At 42.7% G+C, this 24,351-nt stretch overlaps 7 protein-coding genes across 7 annotated transcripts; 5 read left to right on the top strand and 2 right to left on the bottom strand.

Annotated features, from left to right (window-relative positions):
• Nucleotides 1-68: 68 nt before the first annotated feature.
• On the top strand, nt 69-938 carry BDB00DRAFT_848772 (uncharacterized protein). The gene has a single exon (XM_053125334.1). The coding sequence runs from the start codon at nt 172-174 to the stop codon at nt 526-528; it is 357 nt and encodes a 118-aa protein (XP_052974598.1). The 5' UTR covers nt 69-171; the 3' UTR covers nt 529-938.
• Nucleotides 939-1,241: 303 nt separating this feature from the next.
• On the top strand, nt 1,242-1,736 carry BDB00DRAFT_791973 (uncharacterized protein; the record flags this gene model as incomplete). Its single annotated transcript, XM_053121077.1, has 1 exon — nt 1,242-1,736. One exon carries the CDS (start codon nt 1,242-1,244, stop codon nt 1,734-1,736), a length of 495 nt encoding a protein of 164 aa, XP_052974597.1.
• Nucleotides 1,737-6,089: 4,353 nt separating this feature from the next.
• BDB00DRAFT_848763 (PIN domain-like protein) lies at nt 6,090-8,793 on the top strand. The gene is made up of 7 exons (XM_053125333.1): nt 6,090-6,418; nt 6,559-6,678; nt 6,816-6,939; nt 7,080-7,427; nt 7,495-7,752; nt 7,846-8,326; nt 8,674-8,793. The coding sequence occupies exons 1-7, from the start codon at nt 6,258-6,260 to the stop codon at nt 8,691-8,693; spliced, it is 1,512 nt and encodes a 503-aa protein (XP_052974596.1). The 5' UTR covers nt 6,090-6,257; the 3' UTR covers nt 8,694-8,793.
• BDB00DRAFT_57522 (uncharacterized protein) lies at nt 8,690-9,876 on the bottom strand. Its single transcript, XM_053117915.1, has 3 exons — nt 9,397-9,876; nt 9,170-9,306; nt 8,690-9,085 (listed from the first exon to the last, which is right to left on the bottom strand). Exons 1-3 carry the CDS (start codon nt 9,559-9,561, stop codon nt 8,962-8,964), a joined length of 426 nt encoding a protein of 141 aa, XP_052974595.1. The 5' UTR covers nt 9,562-9,876; the 3' UTR covers nt 8,690-8,961.
• On the bottom strand, nt 9,822-12,167 carry BDB00DRAFT_884903 (concanavalin A-like lectin/glucanase domain-containing protein; the record flags this gene model as incomplete). Its single annotated transcript, XM_053128364.1, has 7 exons — nt 9,822-10,188; nt 10,291-10,320; nt 10,429-10,465; nt 10,552-10,792; nt 10,970-11,167; nt 11,254-11,392; nt 12,121-12,167. The coding sequence occupies 7 exons, from the start codon at nt 12,165-12,167 to the stop codon at nt 9,822-9,824; spliced, it is 1,059 nt and encodes a 352-aa protein (XP_052974594.1).
• A 1,853-nt stretch (nt 12,168-14,020) lies between these two features.
• BDB00DRAFT_942374 (peptidase S8/S53 domain-containing protein) lies at nt 14,021-17,618 on the top strand (the record flags this gene model as incomplete). The annotated part of the gene is made up of 7 exons (XM_053129399.1): nt 14,021-14,618; nt 14,829-14,993; nt 15,115-15,158; nt 15,232-15,445; nt 15,555-15,701; nt 15,829-16,527; nt 16,618-17,618. 7 exons carry the CDS (start codon nt 14,021-14,023, stop codon nt 17,466-17,468), a joined length of 2,718 nt encoding a protein of 905 aa, XP_052974593.1. The 3' UTR covers nt 17,469-17,618.
• Nucleotides 17,619-19,310: 1,692 nt separating this feature from the next.
• BDB00DRAFT_772735 (peptidase S8/S53 domain-containing protein) lies at nt 19,311-22,390 on the top strand (the record flags this gene model as incomplete). The annotated part of the gene is made up of 7 exons (XM_053120055.1): nt 19,311-19,671; nt 19,790-19,951; nt 20,072-20,121; nt 20,208-20,421; nt 20,516-20,665; nt 20,755-21,459; nt 21,546-22,390. The coding sequence occupies 7 exons, from the start codon at nt 19,311-19,313 to the stop codon at nt 22,388-22,390; spliced, it is 2,487 nt and encodes an 828-aa protein (XP_052974592.1).
• Between the last annotated feature and the right edge of the window lie 1,961 nt (nt 22,391-24,351).

The raw sequence follows: 24,351 nt of genomic DNA, 5'->3' as shown, positions 1-24,351 counted from the left end.
AGCAACAACTTTATCACCATGACGACGCTCACCACGGCGACGCTCACATCAACAGCAACAACTACGACAGCAGCAGCAGCAGCAGCAGCAGCGACAACAACAACAACAACTTCGGTATCCAAGGGCAAAAAGCCATATAAGAGCTGGCTCAAAGATGGAGTCAACGGCGGGATGTCATCGATGGACGTGCTGATCAACTGGCTGGCGGACAAGGCAAACTACAGCAAATGGCGCGGCGGTGACAACAGTACGGAACGGACACCCAAGAAAGTACTTCTTGAAGAGATCATTGAACGCATGCGGCAAGTTGGGATCTATCACCGCCTCCCAAAAGATGTGGCCAGTAAGATCTCAACGCTTCAAAGCAACTATAGGACAGCACGAGAATGGAATGACACGGATGGGAAAAAGATGCGCCAGGCAGGTGTTAAGGAAGAAATCGTTCATGGTAATAAAAAGACAAAAGTGAAATATATTTTATTGTGGTGTGTGTGTGTGTGCGAGTGCGTGCGAAAACCAAAAGTATAGTTCGGGTGCGGTTGAGAGAAACAATTCAAAGAGAACGACAATCAAGAAGAGAATACATTCCGTGACACACTCTATTTTTTTTTTCTTTTTCCACCCCCCCCCTCCCCATTTTTTTTCCATCCACATTTTTTTTTTCAAATTTCTATCTATCCCTAGAGGAAGTTGTAAAGCGTTTTCCTTACTGGGATGCTTTGCATGGAAGCTTTGGCAACTTTCGAACATCGCCGTCTTGGCCCATGTCCATTAGCAGTATCATGGACCGTGAAGAAAAAGAAGACGAAGAGAAGGAGGAAGAAGATAAAACGCAAGCTCGACCGCATCGTCATAGCCAGCAACAAAGTCATCATCATCATCCCTATTATCACCGTCACCAACAGCACAGCAATTACCACCATCATCATCAGCAGCAGCAGCAGCAGCAGCAGCAGCACCCGCAAGAACAAGAACAATCACAGCACCATTCACTTCATTATCCACATCACCGACATCATCAGCATCAGCATCTTGAACAAATCGATACCCAAAAAGCAGTAGCAGGACCACCATCATCTCTCCAATTACCTCCGCCACCAACATCAGCTTCATCCACAGGAACGAGTATCAGCAATACGAGCAGTTATTTCCATCGTGCCGGCAGTGAAGAAGAGTCAGCATCATCACCATCATCGTCATCATCGTCATTTGTGGTACGCAAAAGTGATTTAGCCATTACTATGCCTTTTTCTGCCACTCTTGCCAGTAATAGCAATGATGACACTATCAACACTGCTCCGGGTAAAAGACGACGACGCATGAGCGATAGCCATCTGCTGCACCGTATCAGCAGCAAACAGCCACGCTATGCAACACCTGTCATTTCTGCGGCAACACGAAGGTCATCCTCACCAGCGCCGCCACCGCCGCCGCTCGTAGAGCCACTCTCACCCATAACAACCAACACTAACAACAATGATGCCATGCCGGATAAACGCAATAACACTGTGCTTGCCGAATCCTTAATAAAGGTCACGCCAGAAAAGGAGACTGAGCAGATGAAGCGATCACAGGACATGCTTGAGTTTCTGCGCGAAAAACGACTGGAACGGGAGCAGCTGTTGATTGAACAAGAACGAACACGAAGGATCCGCGCCAAAGCCGAGCTGGTCAAGAATCTTATGGAGGCTGGATTCACTAAACAAGAGATTGCTGAACAACTTCAATTCCTTTAATACCTTTTCTTTCTTCTTCTTACTGTATGCCTTCTTCTTCTTCTTCTTCAATTAGCCCATCATGGTTGTGTTTCCTTGTAAAAAGACCAAAATATGTATGCCCTCTCACTCTCTTCCCTCTCCTTTTTTTTGCATTACTTTACTTCTAATATTACTGCTACTACGTCTATTATTAGCTCACCGCCACCACCACTAACAACAGCCCGAGCAAATCACTGTTGCCACGAACTTTTTTCTCATGGAATTTTAGAAAAAAAAAGGTACGTACTGCTAGTTAATGCTGGTAGTACAACCCGTAAAAACCCCAATGTGGCGCAAACGTAAAGAAGCCAGGCCATGGGAATTACCCTATTGATATGTCATGTCCGCGGTTAGTGGGTGGGTGGGGGGTCTGTGTGTGGACAAGTATTGAATGGGAGGACATACAGAAAAAAAAAATTACAAATGGAAGAATCTATACAGAAGGCACCCACTTCTTGCACTCCCCCTCCCTGCCCCCTTCGTTTTGTCCCGGCCTTTACAGAAATGCTATATTCCCAGGATCGTGTTGACAAATATTTTGCATTTTATGTGGGCCATGTGGTTGGTAGTGGTGGTGGTGGTGGTGGTGGTTGGGGGCGGGGGGAGAGAGGAAGGAGCTTATTATTATTATTCAATGGCTGTGTCCAGATATGCACTAGACACTACTAATGCGTTGTTTATTAATAACCCTAAAGAAAATAAGCTCTATCCAAACAGCGGATGCCGCGTGGTCCTTATACTTCACAGCAACCCGACCCATAATTATACTGTAACACTCAATATAAACTTGTCCACCCCATCCCACCTCCCACCCCCCCCCAACATTGTTGCAGAATTTGGGAGATAAAAATTCAAGTCTTGACGTTAGCAATACAAGCAAATGACCCACAGCACATGTGCACATTCGTATCATTACTCAATATGTGTTTTTTTCGGGAGGGCAAACAGAAAGAGGGGGTGGGCTTCTTTTTGCCTTGCATACGAATCATACTGTATACTTATTTAGCACTCTTTGACTCATCTCGATCGAGGACCATGTAGCAATTTTCTGCAAAAGACAGTTGAACAGTTGAACAGAAAGACTTTATACTATCTCCGTAGCACATATTTACTTACAATCCGGGGAAGCCCTCATGTAAAAAGCAGCACCGCCTTGATCGCTGCCTAGTATATACAAATCTATACAGGAAGCACGCGCCTGCAGCTTATAATCGTCTCTATTGGCGTATGTAATCCAACATAGTGGTAAATGGTGCCCCTCATCTATTCTTGGCCGATGTCTGTTTTAGTGCTTACGACTCTTCCCGCCTCAAATGGCACTCTAACTCTTTTGTTTTAATTCATCATCCTTCAAGTGCGCGCGTTTCAGCTTGTTGTTTCGATCAAACGCAGAGAAAGAAAAAAGACATCATAAAAGAGATGAATTTGCGGTGGGTGAAGCGTACAAAGAACAGCCTGCTGGACAATTCTGGAAAGTTTGCCCAAAATGTCCGCCCAATTTTATGGTTTTTTTTCACTTGGACGAAAAATGTAACCAACTGTTTTGGGTCGTCAATAAACTTGGTTTCTTTTGATTTGTGTCCCCCCCCCCCACTTAACCAAGCGATACTGGACGATGATGGTTTGTACTTTATAAAGCAAGAATAGCACCGAGTGATGACGCATCCACTTTTCCATCGTTTGCATACCAATTTCTTTTCTCCACCTGTTGTACATGACACCCCGCATCTCATCAGCTTATCCATCTATAACACTTCCTATTCGGAAATTTTTACCTTTTCCTTCAAGGACTACAGGTAGAACTTATTCAAAGAAGAAAAAAAACCATCAGGCCATTATCCTGATGCCACGCAACACCAACTATGACAGCCAATCTAGTGGGCAAATATCAAAAGCCGGGAGTTTTTTCACTTGTTTGATGATCCCTGGAAGTGGCTTATTTAAGAAGGTGAATGTGCGTTCGGTAACAAAAAATAGAAGGCACTTTTTTACCACCCAAGTCCAAATTTTCATACATGCACACTCGATGAATCTAGAGTATGAGTAGCTAAGCCCTAAAGTTAGATCATTCGGGATAGTGTTGGGAAAAGAAAGAAATGCATTAGGAGATTCATATTCTGCCGTAATCCCAATTTCAGCAGTCTTCAGTTTTAACCTTCCTTTTTTGATCAGTGGTTTTTGGCCTGATACGATCAAGTCTGTCATTGAACACGCCGCATCGGTAATGCTATCTAGACTTGAGAAAACTGTTTTTACTTACCGATGATGTGGTTGCTACATACCACATAGTGTGCAATTACGTACACAGAAGAGCAATTTCCGATAAGCATTGAAAAATAGTGTGTTTGTGGAATTGATCAAACATCGTGCGAATAGTATGCCACGTACTAATGCATAACCAAAAAAATAATAATGAGACGATCCCGGGCTTGTGTTCTTTGCGAAGAGAAGGTTGAAAAAGCTCATAAATAGTCCTGTATCCACTAGCACTATGATCGAAGCACCTAGTTTCTACTGTATCTGTGGATATTACTGATGTTAATATTTCTAGGGTTTTTTTGTGAGGAGAAGGTGTACTCCTCGAAGAAAGTGCAATAGCATAATACTCTTTATATCGCACTATGCACGCATGAAGATCTGCTTATATTTGCTATAGAGCCTTTTCCAAACATAATCTATACAAGATTTCAAATCAAACTGAGGCAGCTGGTGGCAGTGAGGTCCTTCCTAGAATTGCTACTACTATTTTAAAAAAGAGTGTATGAATAGACCTTGAGATAAATAAATTCATCATTCTCTATATAATGTAATTATGTAGGTTCATATACTGCATACCAAAGGTAGATTGATGCCCAATTAAACTTTTGAAGTTGCTAGTTTGTATGTACTGTACGTCAATGAAGAAGGATTCTTACAATGCTCTTGAGATGTATCGTGCCTCCGCTTCCCTGATGATTGAGAGTGCACTTCCATAATAACCGATTTTTATTCATGCTCGGTTGAAGAATATGAGAAAGAATGTTCCATCGCTCTCAACTAGCCCTGTTGTTGTATACGGGAAGAAGGAGGAGGCTTGTTTTGGCTCGTTGTATGATAGTTAAACAAATAGCTTTTATGTTCATATGTGCCACAGGAATGAATCGTAGTCTAGCTTATTTCTCAGACAGAAAGTAAACAAAGAATAGATGTGTGGGTCAGTTTCTTGTGGACATACGGAATGATTATCGTTGCTAACGTATGATGTAAACGTCTACGATTGCATATCGCGTGCTTGACAATGTCTATTGGAAGCGCCCTTTCTGATTGGCGCCAGCTAGTATTCTAAAAAAAGCAAGCATTTTATCACTATCGTTATCGCTCTGGAGCAGCAGCAACAAGAAGAGTTCCTGCCTTTGATCCATCAACAAACATTGAGCAAGAACCCTGTTGACTGTTTAATACTACAGTAAATAGCTTTACTATTCAAATTAGAAAGGGTGTGCTGCAGCTTTGCATAAACTTGAATAGTATATACGAGTATCATTAAAGGACATTTCTCGCTCAGGGCGCCGCTTTGGGCATGTTAATGTGGATGCTACAACTCATCCCGCTCTTTTCTTTTAAGAATATGTCATTGAATTATGTTTGCACCTCATCTTCTGTTTCATTTAGTATTATGGTACAGGATATTTGTTTGGAGGAAGATGCAATCAGAAATATGGGATAAGAATATAAAAGTCGTTGATGTAGTGCGTAATGAAAAGGATCGGCATCTCGGTCCGCAGCGTGACCTTGGATCATAAACAATAACCTTATTTTCCTAAAGCTGTGCAGATGTTGTTCTGAGGAATACATTTATTGCTTTGAGTGATGGTGACGATGACACACTGGAGAGAATGAACAGTCGTAGCCGTCTATAGTGATTATACAGTATAGGACACCCTCTTTGTTCTGCCTGGTGTGTGTGCGGCGACATGTGTAACCAAAGATGTGCTTAAAATCAACAAGCAGCAGTTGAAAGCAGCACCAGTAAGAATGAGGTAGACCGAATGAGCAAGGGAACACACGCACGACGACGGCTTGTATTTATTCCAGGACTTGGGGGCGATACGAGCTTCCGTGTATTGTAAGATGCCCATCCATGCCACTATACAGCAGCTGCACAGGATGAAGCGTCCTGGCCTAGCATCGATTGCGCACTTTGTAATAGAACATACATGGGTGGGTGGGGAATGGGCAGACGAGAACTGAATCTGTCAATGAAAAATTGTGCGTGCGTGACTCCGGTTTGAGCAATTGTAGCTGAGAGTTTTTTTTGTTTTTTCGCGTTGCCCAACAACACACACACACACACACTCTCTCTCTCTCTCTCGTATTACCTTTCCTCTTCCTCTTTCCTTTTTATTTTCAATATACGCGCCCCTCTTCCCTCTTGTCCACGTTTATTAACAACTCCTTCCCCATCCCCACCTCCACGCTACTCCACAACCTGAACTGTTTCCTCTTCAACACAATTGAACAATGGGTATTTCGGGGTTCATACAAACTGTCAAATCTGTGCATGAGCCAATGCACATTAAAGAATACGCCGGCAAGGTAGTGGCTGTCGATGGCAACGTGTGGCTACACAAGGGTGCGTTCTCCTGCTCAATGGAACTTGCGTTAGAAGAAGCAACGACAAAGTAAGCATCCGTTGTGTTTTTCTTTTGAGCCACACACAGCTTCCAACAACCGTCACCGCCTTTCCCTTCCTCTTCCTCCTTCTGCTCCTACGCCACTCAATAGATAGGGTTACTGATTGCATGTGTGTGCACGCCACTAGATACATCGACTACTTTATGCGGCTAGTGAGTCTGCTGGAGTTCTACAAGGTGGTCCCATACATTGTGTTTGACGGCCAAGCACTGCCGATCAAAGGCGCGACGGTTGAGGAGAGACGCCGGTAACATCAAAAGAACCAGAAGAAACGGGGTTTGCAGTAGAGCGCGCATATATTTAACCTACTTTGGTCATACTTTATTACTTTTTTACATACTCTTGCTTTCTCTCTCTCTGTTTCGTATCGATATCAACCCACAGACGTCGAACAGAAGCACTGGCCAAGGGCAAAGAACTACTGAAGCAAGGCAAGCAGCGAGAAGCAACGGAATGTTTCCAGCACTCCATCCATGTAACACCACACATGATTCAGCAAGTTGTCAAGGTAATACAACAGCTTTGTGTATATAATTTCAACAAGCCCACAACCCCCCACTCTTCTCTCTCCACCCCTTAAACCTCCCAGAAGAAAAAAAAAAAGAGTGAATCCCAACCGTTCCTTTATCCCACCTACCTCTAACTTAGGCGTTGAATGCCAAAAAGATCAAGCACATCGTTGCGCCCTACGAAGCCGATGCTCAGCTCACGCACCTCATCAACACCAACAAAGTCGACGCGGTGATCACCGAAGACTCGGACCTGCTTGTCTTTGGCTGTCACACGGTGCTCTTCAAGATGAACCAGTACGGCGAGGGCATCCGCATCCAGCAAGGAAACCTGTCGGCAGCAAAGGAGATTGACCTCCAAGGGTGGGACCAGACCAGAATCCGACACATGTGCATTCTTTCAGGATGCGATTACCTCGCCTCGCTGCCTGGCATTGGTCTGAAGAGCGCCCACAAGCTACTGAAAAAGTATAGAACCACCGATGCGGTAAGACTGGCAATCTAGTTTAAAAATAAGGCACATGTACGGCCATGTACTCACTCGCCTTGCTTAGGTGTTGCGCCATCTTCGCTTCCAGGGGAAAATGAAACAGGTTCCTGACTATGAGCATCTCTTTAAGCGAGCCAACAACGCGTTCCTCTACCAGTACGTGTACGACGACAATGTAAAGCGACGCATCACACTACATACCCCTCCCGCCGATGTCCAACCGGACAAGCTGGATTATCTGGGCAACAACACCACTGCATCATCTGGCGCCAACCCACAGCAAATTCATGACCACAGTCTCAGTAACAAAGAGAATATACCGGTACGTTTCCCTAACAACCCCCCCCCCTCTTATTTAAAGTTTAATTTTCACATCAAATTGACTTGCTCTTTTCCCTTTCAAATTACCGATCAGCCATGGGCACATTTCGACAACAAACAGTCATCCACCGCGTCTCAGCACAAGCCAGAGGCATCACAACCCACCAGTAGCGGCGGCTTACGTGCATCCAACGACAATGCTTTACGACCCTTGCGGACACCAAAACGACTCTCTCCACTTTCACCTTCAAAACCACCGACACCACTACCACAACAACAACAACGAACCATCACAGCCAAGGAGCTATTCAAAGTTTTTAATCATCGCCAAAAGCAGTCGTCATCTGCAACTAAAATCCAGACACATGGTGATCTTGCATCTGCGTTCCAACGCCAACGGGATCGAAACGCACTGTCATCCTTTAACAACAACAATAATAATACGCATAATATCAAATACAACGACGAAAATGCAAAGACAATCTCAATGCCCTTGAAAACGATCGGCACGAAACGTAAGAATGATTGTCAGATACCCGATGCAAGGACCAACAAACGACGAACTCCACTAAAGTCTGCATTATCGAATATAAGTAACACTGCTTCCAAATTACCATCATCATCACCCTCACCAACAGCATCATTAACAGCAATCGCCTTTGTGTAAATTTTTTAACACCATAACCCAACTTGTATATTCATCTTCTTCTTTCCTATCATTATCTTTCTCCCCCAGTAAGCGAAACGTTTGTGCAAATCACATTTCTTTCTTTCTTTCTTCTTTAATGACGCACGTGTCAATTAAACAACGAAAAGGATATCCTCCCTCCACGACTACCACCTTGTCTACAAACCCACACAACCTCCCGCCTTGTATACGGCTCAAGATAGAGTTCCAGATTATGAGGAGTAACAAACATACTTGTATACACGCCACAATAACAGCAACGATCCTCACTAATCAGTTCACATCGATTACATTTGGTTTGACAGAGGCTGCTTAGAATATAATTGAATCAGCAACAGTCGATTTTTTTTATCATAGGTGTCTCATGATGACTGTGTTGTCCAGTTGTTCCTTTATTTAGGATGACCCGTACTTTTGTTTACATACAAACATGGGCTGCCCTAATCATATACTGCCGATGCATGATCCTTTTCCATTTGTAGACGCAATATATGCGCAATATTTCATACATCTACACCCTCACTACTGTGATTGTTGTTGTTGTTGTTGTTGCTGCTTTGCCCAATTCTCTCTCACAACCTGTTTAAGCTCTAACAGGTCTTGGATTTCCTCAAAGATCTTGGTTGTAGCCAAGATATCCTGCTTCCTAACATCACGGGTTGTGGGATATATAAACATGAGAGATCATCGTTGTTAGATGCTCGTTGCTACGGAACAGACACGATCTTACTTTTCCAGCAGCTGATCTAGCGCCTTGCTTGTTTTCTCAAGTGCCTGTCGGGTATTTTTGGCGTGTGAATCCGTCTGAACGAATCGCTTTATGGTCTTATTGAACTCGTCCGAAGGATCGCTATATCTGAGCATCATCTAAGACAGTGTATGTGTTATTTTTTTGAGCGTGTTTCTGTCTTTGACTGGAATGCCTGTTTTTTGAAAAAACGATTGAATTAAAAGTACCTTGAGACATTCAGACCATTCGTCTACTGTGCGTTCTGCCCGTGCATGACATTCTTCTTTCGACGCAGCGAATCGATTTTCTTCGTAATTGCTGTTCCGGCTTGTATTGCTTCGAAAGCTTAAATTACTGACAGAAGGGGTCGGTGTAGGCGTCAATCGCTTCATTTTCGTTTTTCTTTATAGAACAAAAAAACGAGATCAAAGGGCCGTATACGCCTCCCGACGTGAGCATTGTCGTGTAGTGAAGAATTTCGAGTTGCACAAAATGCATACTATTGGTTTGGCATATACACGTTTCAGAACGTCAAAATGTCGTACCAGACATTCCTCTTTTTACCACATAGAGAGGGTATACATAAAAAAAGCGTCTACTATTACAGCGAACTAATGAGTGACATAACACTACAAAGCTACTGCTGCTGCTGCTATTTCCGATAGACAACAGCACGTTTCCACCGAATATCCTGGTTTTGTGACAATCCGCCCGTGCTTGCAGTAAATCCGATCCATGCTTTAGAGTTCCCATTTAAATACATGGCGAGATCTACATTGTTCACCGCAAGCACAGAAACATAATCGTCGGCTTCTTCGTCATCCTCTTTTAAAGAGACATCCACCAGCTTTTCATCCACAAATATCGAGATGCGTGCATAGATCCATTTTCCACTGTTCATGGCAGGAATTCTGGAAGTGTGACCAAGAGAATACTTTTGATGTGCCGAGATCGGTTGTGGTGGGATAGCAGTATGTAAACTGATATGGTTTCCGGACGGATCATCGCATCGATCCGCACTGTATAATTCATGATGGCATAATGTTGAAAGGTAAATAAAAAGCAACGCACTATCTTTTTTTTTTAAGGAAACAAGAATGAACAGCCCTGTAATAGCGTACCTTTTATAAGTATCGAATTCGATTGCTACGCTAAAATACACATATGCAGGCGCACACAAAAAAAAAAAGTGTCAATCGAACAGCGATCTTGACTTTATTCCTACATTATGTAATGACAAAATATTGGAAAGGATGTACCTGTTTTTCAGCCCTCCATACCCGAGTTCACAACCGCCTGTTGTACAATATACAACATGGTTAACTTTTACCGTTGTTTCGATCTTAGTAGCAGCTAAAGAAAGGGAGGCAGATTATACATACCTTGACCTAGCGCTGTTGGACCTGCCGATTGAATAACAAACGCAAATCCATCAGCACCGTCCCAGGCAGCCTCGCCTTGTTTGTTAGTGATGCGGAACCCAAATTCAAATACGGCAGCGTTTGTTTGTGAGAGATCGAGCTGTTCCGAGCAATAGGCGGCACCCACTTGATCCGGATCAGCTGTTGTCAAGCGAATCATGCCATCATTTTCTCTTGAAGCAGATGCTACCGCTTGGATATCCTGTGTGCTTAAATAATGTACTGTGTACATGTGCCAATATCGATTAATATCAGTTTTGTTAAATAGCGTTTTTTGCCAATATATATGGAACAACAGCAAGAATATAATCACGAGATATAACATCTCTGCGTTGTGCTTACCACTGTCCTCCCGCTGTTGCGATAGAAGGTTGTTTACCAGGTTACCCGATTCACCACGCGCTGTACGCCACTCGATAGATCCAGTTTGTCGACCCATCCGCTCGCTGTCTTTGACTACAGTACGCTTAAATGCATCGTCCAGTTCCTTCTCTTCTCTCTTCCTGCGCTCTTTCAAAATCTCACGTCGTTCTTCAGGAAGATTCTTTTGTCGTTCATGTGTGATCTGATCCAGAAACTATTTTTTTTTCGAGTGTTGATGAATATTGGTTTGTATACCAGAAGATGGATCGATTTTTCAAAGGTTAGTTATGATTAACTTACTTGCTTTAACTTTTCTTCGTCGACCAATACACGACGCTTTAAAACCTCTTGCCAGTTTCGGGTATATCTTTTAGTCACATCTACAGCTTCGTCTGCCGAAAAAGCTACGCAGTAGTTAAGCTTTTTCCCCCAGCCCTCACTATACAGTAATGGCTACAACGATGGTGTCATTTAGAAAAGAAATATCACCTCGTGTCAAGTCTATGATCGTTTCATTGCGTCAATCAAAATGCTACTAATTATACTACATACTTGATCATAGGCTTCTTCTCCTGAGTCACAGTGGACCCATCTTTCTTTGACTACTGAATAAGCTTCTGTCCAAACGTGGTCTAAACAAAGGACATCATTTAGTTTCCCATAAATACAGAGATACACTATTCGTATTTCCTCTGACCTGTCTTATCGAATACTAAACGCACCTCCGCTCCAACAGCGCGACAGCATAATGTAAAGCACTTTTTTTGTAGATGCGTCAGTCAAGTTTTGAAGGTTTTTCTACAATTTAAAAAAATCATACATTGGCCCACTCGCCACATCGCCCACGACGTGTTTCCAGCAGTTTTCCCGGATCACTATCAAGTTAAAGCGTGATTGCTTGGTTACAGATACATTTTTCTGAAAAAACCACAAAGAAAATTACTTTCTAGCACTACTCACTTGTATCGAGCAAACCTTGTCATTTTTGAACAAACCGTACATTGATAGAGCTCTACGATCCGTGCACCATAACGCTTATCCTCTTCTGTAGGTTGTGTTGTACCTCTGGATTCAGTTTCGCTCGACTAGATATATGTACATACCATTAATAAAACGTAAAGGGAAATTGTATCAAAATGTAAACAACGAGCAAATTGTTATCCTTACGCCACAGAAATCACAAGGTGGATTGTTGACCCAAGTAAAGAAATCATGCTTAAACCAATGCATGAGTCGAAGGATAACTTTATCATCCAAGGATGCTTCAACATCCTCCTCCTCCTCCAAACAAGATACAGCTTGTTCATACAAGTCGTGAATCGGGATGTGCTCCAAAGCACGGTTCTAGTAGATAGCAAAATAATACAGTTAAGAATAACAGGGTCGCTGACATATTTAAATTCTCCATTAAATCATAGCAAAGGAGACCTTCTTCTTTATTGATTTGTCCTCTTGTTAAAAAGTAACGTTACCAAAAGATCTTTATCTTCATATTTCAATACACGTTCGCTATATGTTTTCAGTTCCCCGAGGAATTGCTGTTCACCAGGTTTGTTTCTCGCTAGTAATGCTGCTGTCAACGGCGACGATGCACCAGCTACTCCACTGCCCAATGATGGCGATGGTCCTTGAATCTGCCTTTGCCGCAGCCAGTCAAACCAGAGAGTAGTAATTCGCGTAGTAATGTTGTGGATCTCCGTGGCATCCATAATAGTTTAGAAAAAGGAGTACACGTACCTTTTTCCCCCATTGACCGAGCCAATAGAAACAGTTGCGGGAAAAATATCCTGCATGCATATCTCCGATTATGCACCGGTATTACACCAATTAATATCCATAGGTACAAGTTTGTCAAGCTCAACTTTTGTGATGTTTATATACGACTTGATAGAAGCATGTTTGTATTATTTTCAGTCTGATAAGCCATTATAAGTAGTTTTTTACTCTTCCCGACTACTGCCACGCTTTTTAGACAGAAGAGCTACAGGCTTTCTCTTAGGAACGACGACCGCCCATCATTGTCCTTGGCTGTAGTAATCCTTACAATAGCTTAAAATCGATATAGCGTCATTCTGCCGAGCTTCAATCTCCTCACAAAGCACTCAAAAAGAATTGCCATTAGGAGTTAAAACAATTGTTACCATGTAACAGTATTTGAATCGAAGCTCAGCCAACAAGTCCAGCATCCTAATTATAGATGTACATAATACATAAAGTGTCTTCATTCCAATCCAGGAACGTCAAAATGGGCAAACAGCGGCTTAGAACTGCCAATAAATGCAGCGTGAATATTATGGGTGTTATCGCTCGGCTATCATCAGCAGTATCATCACTCAATATATAGGCCTAAAGAATGTTGTTAAAGCTACTGCGACATCAATTCCCATAGTCAGGATAGACTAACTTGTAAGAGAACATTGCTTGCACACACATGCTCAACATAGCATATCCTAAGCTTTGCCAAAGAGCAATCCAGGCTGTATATGCGCCAGTTGGATTTTTCTTACTCCTGGTGCCGGCTTAGCATGAATAGTACTCATGAGAATATGTACCTTTTCTTGGTGTGCTTTTATTACTTATTCGGTGTTTATGTGCCATCATCTATATGTATACACGGCAAATGGACTACCAGAACTACTGCGATCTGATCTTATTGACTAACGCTTAGTGATGGTTAGATAAAAGAAGGGATGTAATATGTATTCGAAGGCAGGGTAACAATGGATTACTGTTCCTGGCAAAGATAACATCTAGAATAGACATATGGTGGCAATTCTTCATTGTGCAAATTTCGATTTTGAGCTTATTCTTTTCTTAAGCCCATAATTCATTATACCATGTAGCATTATACATTACTACGCATTCAGGGGAGCGAGGATAAAGATGGTGAGCAACACTTAACCCCTGATTGACGGCGGCTTATTGCCGTTCTTCAACTACTCATCCTCTCTTTCTCCTTTGTTACTTCTCCGAGCCCCCTCCTGTTCTACACTTGCGCAAGCTTGTACATAAAAACAAGGAACATTCCCAACGTCGCCATTTTCTCCTCCTTCCTCTCATCAATACAATGCACCTGATGTATTTTCCCGCTTTACTATTTGCAATATTCTCGTCTCTGATCGCTTTCTTGTCTAGTGTAGACGTTGTAACTGCAGCGCCTGCTGCTGGTACTTCTTCTATCAAGAACAATGCTGCTGCTATCGCTAACCAAGATATTGTTCCTGGCCGCTACGTTTTCGAGTTCACCGGAGGTCCTTCCGTTGACACGAACAGCAGAATGCTGATGAACTTTTTGAAAAAGACATTCCCCAAAGTCAGATTGTTGATGCCGCGTGTTATCGACCATGGCTTGTTGAAGGCCGTCACAATCCATTTCGAAAGGACTTCTCATACGGGTAGCACCGGGCTCTTGACCTCGTCCATATCCTCCGACGAACAAAATGCTGCCTTCACCGATATTGCCAGGGCTGTATCTACTCTTGGTTTTGTCGCTCATGTTTATCCTGTTCATTCGGTGCATCGCCCCGATACTCGTATAGCTAGCATTCCTTTGGAAAGTGCTGACGCCGCCCTGATTAGTCCAAACGCACAGACTCAGATTGACCGCGTGCATAGCGAGCTGAGAAACACCGGCAAAGGACTTACTGTTGGCATCATTGATACTGGTAAGTAATAGTACACTAGTCATTAGAATTTCATTAAATTACCTTTATGAATGTGATGACGATGTCGATCCTACTTTACCTACCATGATATTTCTTTTAAAATAACTATAACTTAAAAAAGGAAAATGAAAAGATCCTTGGTGTATGTATTATTAATGAGTTACCGACAAATTTTCATATATTCACTGGAAAAAAACTGGCTGAACGCAGGCGTCGACTACATGCATCCCGCTTTAGGAGGTGGATTTGGTCCGGGATACAAAGTTGCTCTAGGCCGAGATCTTGTTGGAGACGACTATGATGGATACAAAAACACTACTCCAATCCCTGATCTTGATCCTATTGATAGCTGCTCCGCTAGCACGGGTTCGTCTGGTAAGTTACTCAGCTTGCGCATATCAACATTTTCTTGCGAGAGAGGACAAAAAGAAGAGGATGAGCTGGAAGTTGTGAAGGGTGATAATTCTCAATTAAAGGTTCTCGGTTTATTACGTAGGTCATGGAACACACGTTTCAGGCATTGTTGCGGGTAAAAGTGATGTATGTATAAGCGGATTGGTATGTATGCAAACCACTTATGTAACCATGCATCGTGCATTTCATCTTCCCCCAGAACTTTACGGGCGCTGCTCCTGATGCCACTCTTGGAATGTGGCGTGTTTTTGGCTGCACAGGATCTACAGACGATGACATTATTATCGAAGCTATGCTCGATGCCTACGACGCCGGAGTAGATATCATAAGCATGAGTTTGGGTGATGCTCAAGGATGGCCAGAAATGTTGTCTGCTATAGTTGCATCACGCATTAACGCCAAAGGCGTGCCCGGTAATATGCCCAAAGATTGATTGACATACTACATCAGCATATAATGTTCTTGATAAATATTAACCTTAATGTTGTTATACTACTATAATTTAAGTTATATCTGCTGCAGGAAATGACGGCGAGCACGGTGCATTTACTTCGTCTGCTCCAAGTGTTGGAAAAGGTGTCTACTCGGTGGCATCATTTGACAACAACTACAATGTTGTGCAAACTTTTGACGTCATGTGTTCCTCCCCTGAATGCAAGAAGACTTATGGTAAGACTCTTCCGCGTTGTACAGTCGAAATGACAATGTGATCATTACGAAATTTTTTTCTAATAGCATTGGCATAGTACATATAAGCTAACCTCTTTCTCTTCCTCTCGCTGAATTTCTTCAAAAGTCTATAACCTTGGTAAAGGATCCGATAGTATGCCAAGCGGGCAAGTTGTTGCAGGTGATATCAATATCGGTAGCACCATGGACGCTTGTGATCCAGCCAACATTCCTAGGACTGTCAGTGGCAAATTAGCTCTGGTCCAACGAGGCACTTGTGAATTTGAACAGAAAACCAACAACTTGGCCCAGGCCGGTGCAATTGGTGCATTAATTTACAACATAGAAGGCGAAGGCTCATTTATCCCTGGTGTAAAAGATGCCAAAATACCTTTGGCAGGAGTCGCCCATGAAACTGGCGTTGAGCTACTTGAAGACATACAGCAAGGTGAAACCTACTTGACATTTAAGGGCCAACAACAGGCCGCCCCAACGACCACCGGTAATATTGTCTCTTCTTTCTCCAGCATTGGCCCGTCGTACGAGCTTGGTGTAAACCCCAACATTGCTGGTGTCGGCGGCCTAGTCTACTCGACGCTTCCACGACAATTGGGAAGCTGGGGTGTCCTAAGTGGTACTTCAATGGCCACGCCTCAAGTTGCCGGTGCCGTCGCTCTTTATTTGAAATCGATCGAAGGAAAGGGTCCAAGGCCTCATCCTACTTATATTCTTGAGCAGTTCCAGAATTATGCTTACAAGGCTCCCAATAAAAATGGTCAAGAGAACGTGGATACGCCGTATAGACAAGGAGCTGGTTTGATCCAAGGTAAAAATAACACTATTTATTTGCAACTAATTTGAGTACACTATCTGACAGAGTCCTCGTTTTTGTTATCATTCTAAAACGACGTAATAGTATACGATACTATCCGAGAGCGTGTGCATATTACACCAGGAGACATCAGTTTCAACGACACTGCCAACATGCAAAAAACTCATACGCTGACCATCACTAACGAAGGCGCTACACCTGTTTTCTACAAAGCTATTAACAAAATTAGTGTCTCCATTATTCCGTACGATAGCTCCAGCGGCTACCAATTCACAGAACCTCCAGTATTTGGGACTGAATCAGCCGAGATTAAGTTCTCGCAAACAAACATTCAAATTGCTCCAGGAGCCAGCGTCAAGATCACAGTTTCCGTGGTACCACCCAATACCGATCCCGCAAAGCACATTATGTACGGTGGCTATATCCAACTTAAGAGCATCGGAAACGACAACTACGGCAGCAAAGATATCACTGTTCCATATGTTGGTATCGTCGGTAATCAGCATGAACTACCAATATACGGCAACGGCACACCACAATTGACAGCTGATACGAATCCAGAGAAATTCACTCCCATCAATCAAAACACTGTATTCGTATATGACCGTAAATCAGGTCCCAAACCCACATTCATGATCACTTTAGTCAGTCCGACGCGTGAAATTTCCACTCCTCTATATACCGAAAACAACGTGATGATTGGCTATGCTACATTCAACGAAGCTAGTGTCACAAACCTTGCTCGGTCTATCTCGACGCGACCAGTGCACGCAATTACATGGGACGGAACATACACCCCAACACTTCTTGGTATCAGAGTCCCTATTACGTTCAATGTTCTTCCCGGCAAATATCGAATCGGTCTCAATGCCTTGAAATGGTTCGGCGTGGATGAATGGGACAATTGGACCTCGGGTATTATTGAAGTTCGTTAGAAAAAAAGTACTACCGTTTTCCCCTTGTTTTTGAGTAGTCTATGAATCCTGTTATCACAGCTTCCCGCTAATCCCTTTAAATATACATGCGTACTGATTATCCATTTGTCAAAAGTGTATGCTTAATACATGATAAAAAGCAACTTCGTCATAGTTCATATAACAGATATGCTTGCCACTAAACCAGTCACTACACTGTCCGTGAGCCCCAATATTTTAATGAACCGTTTATCTAATAATGAAGTCCTAGTATAGCAAAGTGAACTTCGAACCATGGTAATCATATCTCATAATTTGTGTTTGAGATTTAAGAGGGCCTTCGGATACAAGCTCAATTAAGCGTCTTTAAGCAATACTCTCTGAAATAACATTAATTCTATTCAAGTATTTAGTACAAAACCAAGCAAAATACTTGATGAAACAATTATCCACATATTGAAATCACCGAAAAAGCACTCACATAGATGATAGCAATGCTTCACATGAAAAATTAGATTCAGTTCATGTGCACAACGAAAATAAAATCGATGCAATGTTGAGATGGCGGCACAAGGCCAAAATTCGAAAAGATGAAGATCCTTCATCAAATAAAAACAAACGTTGAGTTTCGCATAATTGTTTCACAGACATAGATACATAGATACATTGTAAATTGCTAAGAGCAAATGCATCATTGGTATATGCTTCTGAAGGTTTGTACAAGTTACGTTTGCCTGTGTTTCACAAAGAGCATGTGCTCAACAACGTTTATACATCATATAGTCTATTCTTTTCCTGCAATGCATACTATATTGAGAGACGACGGACCATTGGTGTGACATAATCTACGAACTAGTCCTCATAGAAGATATCCTCTAGAGCCATACTTGAGTTGACCAATGCCATGTAGTTCAAATGTTTTGAACTTCCACATAAGCTCCTGTTTAGACAACGTCAGGATAATCGTTATCTAGAGCATCATTTCTGCCCAATGCTGTCGTAACATATCATTCTTTCAAGCATAATTGTACAACCTATGCACCCAAGATATTGTTTGTACCGAAAGTATGCATAATTTTGATTGCATATTAAGTTGTTACCAGCACGAGCTCATAGAAATCCGAACGTTTGAAGGCTATATATTTTTGGACCGAATGTTTGACAGGAGCAAGTTAATCTCTTTAGATAGATTATTTGCTAAGCGCTGCCCGCCACATGTTTAAGTGCGCCAAATAGAATAGTCGAGTACTGTAGTATTGTATGCATAAGGTATAGAGTGGTGCCACCACTGTGTGCTTCATTCTGTTGTTGTGTACCTTTTAACCTCAGTCTAAGCGCAAGCTATCCCATTTCGCGATATCCTTCACGCCTTCAATCTGGTTACGCAAAATTGCGCCCGTCCCATTCAATGAAGTCGTTTGTTATACGCATTTGATATAAATATAGTCGATTCGAGTAAACAGTAACAGATCTCATTTTCATTACTTTCTTTCTGTTTTACTGCTTCTTATACGTACTCTTCAACCCCTTCCTTTCTTTAATTCTCTGCTTGTTTGGTGTCTCCTTTCATTTATTCCCTTATTCATATACCTCCAAGCAACCGACAAACATCGTTCCTTACCGCACGCTACCAAGATTAATTAAAAAAAAATGCGGTTGCTTAACTCTCTTTTTCTCTTGGCCGCAACATCGCTTGTCGGACTGTCGAGTTCAACAGCAGCAGCAGCCCCTTCGTCAATCAGCTCGCTTACCCCTTTTGCTTCCAACCGATATGTATTCGAATTTGGAGGTGCCGACGCCGACGCCGACAGCAAAAAATTGATAGACATCCTAAAAGACAAGTTCTCCGACACTGATCTGCAAATGGGTCGACTGTTCAATCACGCTTTATTGAAAGGTGTCACCATTTCCATTGGCTCCAAGAACAACTCAAAGAAAAACGACGGCAATGGCCATACTGATGATGTAAATAATGTCGTGAGCTCCATGTCCACCGACCAAGACAGCTTGTTCAACGAGATCTTCAAGGCGGTGGCAGAATCCGGGCTTGTAACCAAGGTTTACCCCGTGCGCGATATTAAACGTCCCAACCCCGAGGTTACTGTCGCATCCAACGGCATTGACATTGGCAAGCTGATCCCACACGCCCAGACCCAAGTAGACCGTGTGCATAAGGAACTCAAGAATACCGGCGAAGGAATCATTGTCGGTATCCTTGACTCTGGTATGTTTCATGCTAAGTAGACAAACAAGCAAACAAAACAGCTTTTATGTGCCCTATTCTTTTTTTCCTGGTGCGCATTACACAAATTAATAACCGCCTTGTTACACGAAACCTTCAGGTATTGATTACATGCATCCTGCCTTGGGTGGTGGCTTTGGTGAGGGATACAAGGTCCGTTATGGTAAAGATATGGTCGGCGACAACTATGGTTTGACTTCATCTGTACCTGAACCAGACGATGATCCAATGGATAGCTGCGATGCGAACACTGGCAGCGTTGGTAAGAAAAAAAGACATATTTTCCATCTTTCCGTTTTGCTTCTGTTTCCAGTGGTCCATTGTTCAAAAGGAAATTAGAAGTTCTGATAATATATTTTGGGTTTTGCTTGACTACACGCAGGACATGGTACGCACGTTTCAGGTATTGTTGCCGGTAAAAGCGACGTAAGTGTTGCCATTGTGCTTAAACATTCTTGTGTTGTCCTATCTGTTATGCACGAATATGAAAAATTAGTAACATCTCCGCCGGGCTATAGAACTTTACGGGCGTTGCCCCTGACGCAACCCTTGGCATGTGGCGTGTTTTCAGCTGTGTTGGTGCTTCTGCCGATGATGTCATAATGGATGCTATGCTCGATGCCTATGACACTGGTGTGGATATCATCAGTATGAGCTTGGGCAGTATGAATGGCTGGCCTGGGAGCCCCATGGCAGTCGTCGCTGAGCGTATCACTGACAAGGGCGTTCCAGGTACTATTGATTTTCTAGTATTGTTATGTACACGACGACCCTGCAACCGAAAAGTTGTTTAATAATGCTATGTGTGCTCTATCGATTACATTAGTTATCGTTGCTGCAGGAAACGATGGACAATATGGCGCATTCACTATCAGCGTTCCCAGTGTTGGTCATGGTGCCTTCTCTGTTGCATCGTTCGATAACAATTATAATCTCGTCAAAACTTTTGAAATCAGCGGCTCATCGAAAGTCTACGGTAAATGGATACCTTTTCTCATTGTGATTATTGAACCTAGTGATACTATACATGTTTTACTAAACTAGTTTGATATACTACCTTGGTAGAATATGCGGATAGCAGTCCTAGCGTTGGTCAAATTGCCAATGGCGAAGTTGTTGCAGGCGACAGCAAAGTCGGTAGCAGCTCTGACGCATGTGAACCGGCCAATATTCCGAATGATATCAAGGGAAAGTTGGCATTGGTCCAACGCGGTACTTGTACTTTTACTGTCAAGGCTAATAATTTGCACCGGGCAGGTGCTACAGGTGTGGTGGTCTACGACAATACTGATGATGAAAGCAGTTTTGCCCCATCGACTCCCGGTGTTGTGATCCCCGTTATTGGCGTTACCCAAAAAATTGGTGCCGAGCTTCTTGTTTCCATCAAGAAGGGCAAGACTAGCTTGGCTTTTGCAAAGGAACCATCCGTCCGCCCAGCATCTACTGGCAACAGTGTTTCCTCGTTCTCTAGCATTGGCGCTTCGTATGAAATCGATGTAGCCCCCAACATTGCTGGTATTGGTGGCAACGTCTACTCGACGCTTCCTCACCAACTTGGTAGTTGGGGTATGATGAGTGGTACTTCCATGGCAACTCCATATGTATCTGGCTCTGTTGCCCTGTACTTGAAATCTTTGAAAAACAACGAAGAAAAGACCACCCCTGCCTATATCCTTGAGCATTTCCAAAACTACGCTTTCAGTGCCGCATTGAAGAATGGTGAAGCTGATATCGACTCGCCGTTTAAACAAGGCGCAGGTCTTGTTCAAGGTAAACATCAATAACGAATAAGTCCTCTACTTTAATTTAGAGCTCGATGGTCTGCCGACTTGCTAATTATTGTATCGTAATCACAGTTTATGATGCAATCAAGCAACAGGTCCACGTCACTCCTGGGGCCATCAGCTTCAACGACACTGCCAACATGCAAAAGACACACACCTTCACCATCAACAACGATGGTGATTCGATTGTATCTTATCAACTCTTGAACAATGTCAGTGTGTCCGTAATCCCATACAAAGATACCAAATCATACGAATTCGCCGCACCTGCAAACTACGGCAAGGACACTGCCAAATTGCGTTTCTCCAAGAAGAACATCAAGCTCTCGCCTGGCAAGAGCGCCGAAATCACCGTCACCGTAATGCCACCAGGGACCAACCCAGCAGACCATATCATGTATGGCGGTTTCATCCAACTCAAGAGCCAACAAAATCAAAAGGATATTACCATTCCTTACATTGGTATTGTCGGCAACCAACGCGAACTGCCCGTTTACGGCTACGGTACACCCTTTTTGACCAACGGCACCACTGTGAACAATTTGCCAGTCTTTGGTCCAAATGACACACTTGTCTATGATCGCAAGGATGGAATAAGCCGACCCACCATCGTTTTGTCGTTTGCCAACCCTACCCGCGAGCTTTCAGCACCTCTTTTCAATGAAAATGGCAGAAAGATTGGATATGCATTTACCGATTTAACATTCGCTGCCCGTTACAGCCCTGATTATGCTGCAAACTTTGTGACCTGGGATGGCACTTATTATCCCACCATCTTCAATGTCAAGCTGCCCTTCTCATTGCGTGTTCTTCCCGGCAAATACCGAATTGGAATGAATGCTCTTAAATGGCTGGGCGACAATAATAACGACAGTGATTGGGAAGAGTGGACCACTGGTGTCATTGAGGTTAAATAATGATCTACTGTCTTATCGACGTCTTACTTTCACTTTATTATATTAAGCTTATTGTATCATTAATACCGAATTAGCTGTTGTACTCTGAATACATGTATAATAAACAGACTGGAGTGAATACATCGGCCACCCATTACTTGTTTCTCATACTGTTTTTGAAAATCTTTTATTCCGATTATGATCTAGAATTACATACTCGGTTTAAAATTCACCATTTTACATAATACCATGCGTATACGCGATTACAGTTATTACTCTTGCAAACTTTGACTCTTTGAGCTCTGCAACAGCTGTAAGCTATATTCTCATCAAAATGATAAACCTCTTCGGTACATAAATTTGTGCCTGCTTAGTGCTAGCACATTAGGCTGGTGGAGATACTCATAGTGTACCATTTGTCGTCTGTGCTCAGAACATGTTTCACCATATTGTGTCACCAATGGAAAGGGAAGATGTCTGAAGCGGATAAGCTGCTCACGCATGCTGGAATCTGATGGTTATCTAGTAAATATCAATAGGAAGGTAATAGATTTTTATCATCCTAGACATATATTAAATCAATTGCTGCCATGGTTTTTAGAAAGAGGATTAGCGGATTAAGGATGGCCATATAAGAAGCAATCGTTTCTTGCTCTGGACTTGTTCGTCTAAGAATCCATACATAATGAATGAGTTTATATACCGTTAGCAATCGATTATGCAATTTTTGTGTATCCATGGTCATTTACAGTTGACGAAAAAGCACGAGCTCGCTCCGTTTTGGAAGATTGTGCTGTTAAAGGCAAACATTCACACTTAATGAAACCCGCTAATGAAGTCACCAATAACGGGAGGAAGAGTACGGATTAACTTCACTAATTAATACATTATGCTGCCGGGGGAGATCCCCAACAAGCTGCATGAATAACAAAACTTGTCGCCGAAAGTATGGAATGATCAGTGATTCCGGTTATCCGCTGACAAAGTACATACCACATTACGTTGGTTATTATACTCCCTACTCTGTGTATACCCTTTAGCATACGAAACATAATAGCTTTTCTATCTTGTGATTCTTGTCTAACAGATAGCAACTATGCTACAATCATCTATGGACTGTCATACATTTTCTTTTTTAAGCATCTTTTGTAAAATTAGGCAATGTTAAGGGAAAGGAAAGGTGCATAATGCCGAATTAACGAATACGTATACACGGTATATGTACATTATATCGGTCGGACGGGAAAAGAGGAGGACACTTTATGCTTCTATTGAGAGAAAAGAATATCATCCTTCGGTGACACAAGCCAATATAAAGCAGCAGTGTCAATCTAAATGAAGAAAGAACGGACGAATCTGTAAAGTAGTAAAGGCTTTGCAATACCGTTGACAGAAGCAACATTTTCTTTAGATGGATTATTTCTCCAAAAGGGTCAAGTCGGAAGGTCAAATCCATGTACGACTTTCTTGTTGCATGTCTGCGTACCTGGAAAAGAGGCCATGCTATCCCATTTTACGCTATCCTTCACGCTCCTTCCACCATCATAAAGGTTACGCAAAAACAAAATAACCAGTATGGGTCCTTATATGATGTGTAAGAGAGAGTGAGAGTAAGAAGCACGGTGCATTATAAGGGAGAACCAGGGCGTTTCTCTACTTTTTAACTCATCCTAGACACACAAAGTATATATAAACCCCTTCACCGCAAACATCGCAAATGAGAGCTGCCTAATTTCTTCGTTAAGCAAGAACCCCCTTTCCCCTCTTTTTCTTTCTCAATCGTTCATTTTCAAAACGACACCACCCATTCCTTTTATTCGATGCGGTTGCTGAACTCCATATTACTTTTGGCAGCATCGGTTGCACTCTCGAGTGCAGCATCGTCCTCTCCTGAATTCGATACCAGCGCTGTAAAGCCGTTCGTATCTGGCCGTTATGTCTTTGAATTTGGTGGTACCGATGCAAGCACAGATAGCAAGAAG

The sequence above is a fragment of the Zychaea mexicana genome (genome assembly GCF_025766255.1).
Source record: "Zychaea mexicana strain RSA 1403 chromosome Unknown BDB00scaffold_111, whole genome shotgun sequence".
NCBI lineage: Eukaryota > Fungi > Mucoromycota > Mucoromycetes > Mucorales > Lichtheimiaceae > Zychaea > Zychaea mexicana.
The sequence above is the reverse complement of the archived record's forward strand: the minus strand, read 5'-3'. Positions and strand labels throughout refer to the sequence as shown.

Excerpts from the sequence above, each read along its gene's own strand:
- BDB00DRAFT_848772 (XM_053125334.1), top strand. The coding sequence starts at position 172 with ATGTCATCGATGGACGTGCTGATCAACTGGCTGGCGGACAAGGCAAAC.
- BDB00DRAFT_848763 (XM_053125333.1), top strand. The coding sequence starts at position 6,258 with ATGGGTATTTCGGGGTTCATACAAACTGTCAAATCTGTGCATGAGCCA. Across the intron at positions 6,940-7,079 it reads TGATTCAGCAAGTTGTCAAG|GCGTTGAATGCCAAAAAGAT; the intron begins GTAATACAACAG and ends CCTCTAACTTAG. Across the intron at positions 7,753-7,845 it reads GTAACAAAGAGAATATACCG|CCATGGGCACATTTCGACAA; the intron begins GTACGTTTCCCT and ends ATTACCGATCAG.
- BDB00DRAFT_57522 (XM_053117915.1), bottom strand. The coding sequence starts at position 9,561 with ATGAAGCGATTGACGCCTACACCGACCCCTTCTGTCAGTAATTTAAGC. Across the intron at positions 9,307-9,396 it reads AATGGTCTGAATGTCTCAAG|ATGATGCTCAGATATAGCGA; the intron begins GTACTTTTAATT and ends ACACTGTCTTAG. Across the intron at positions 9,086-9,169 it reads CTAGATCAGCTGCTGGAAAA|GAAGCAGGATATCTTGGCTA; the intron begins GTAAGATCGTGT and ends CCGTGATGTTAG.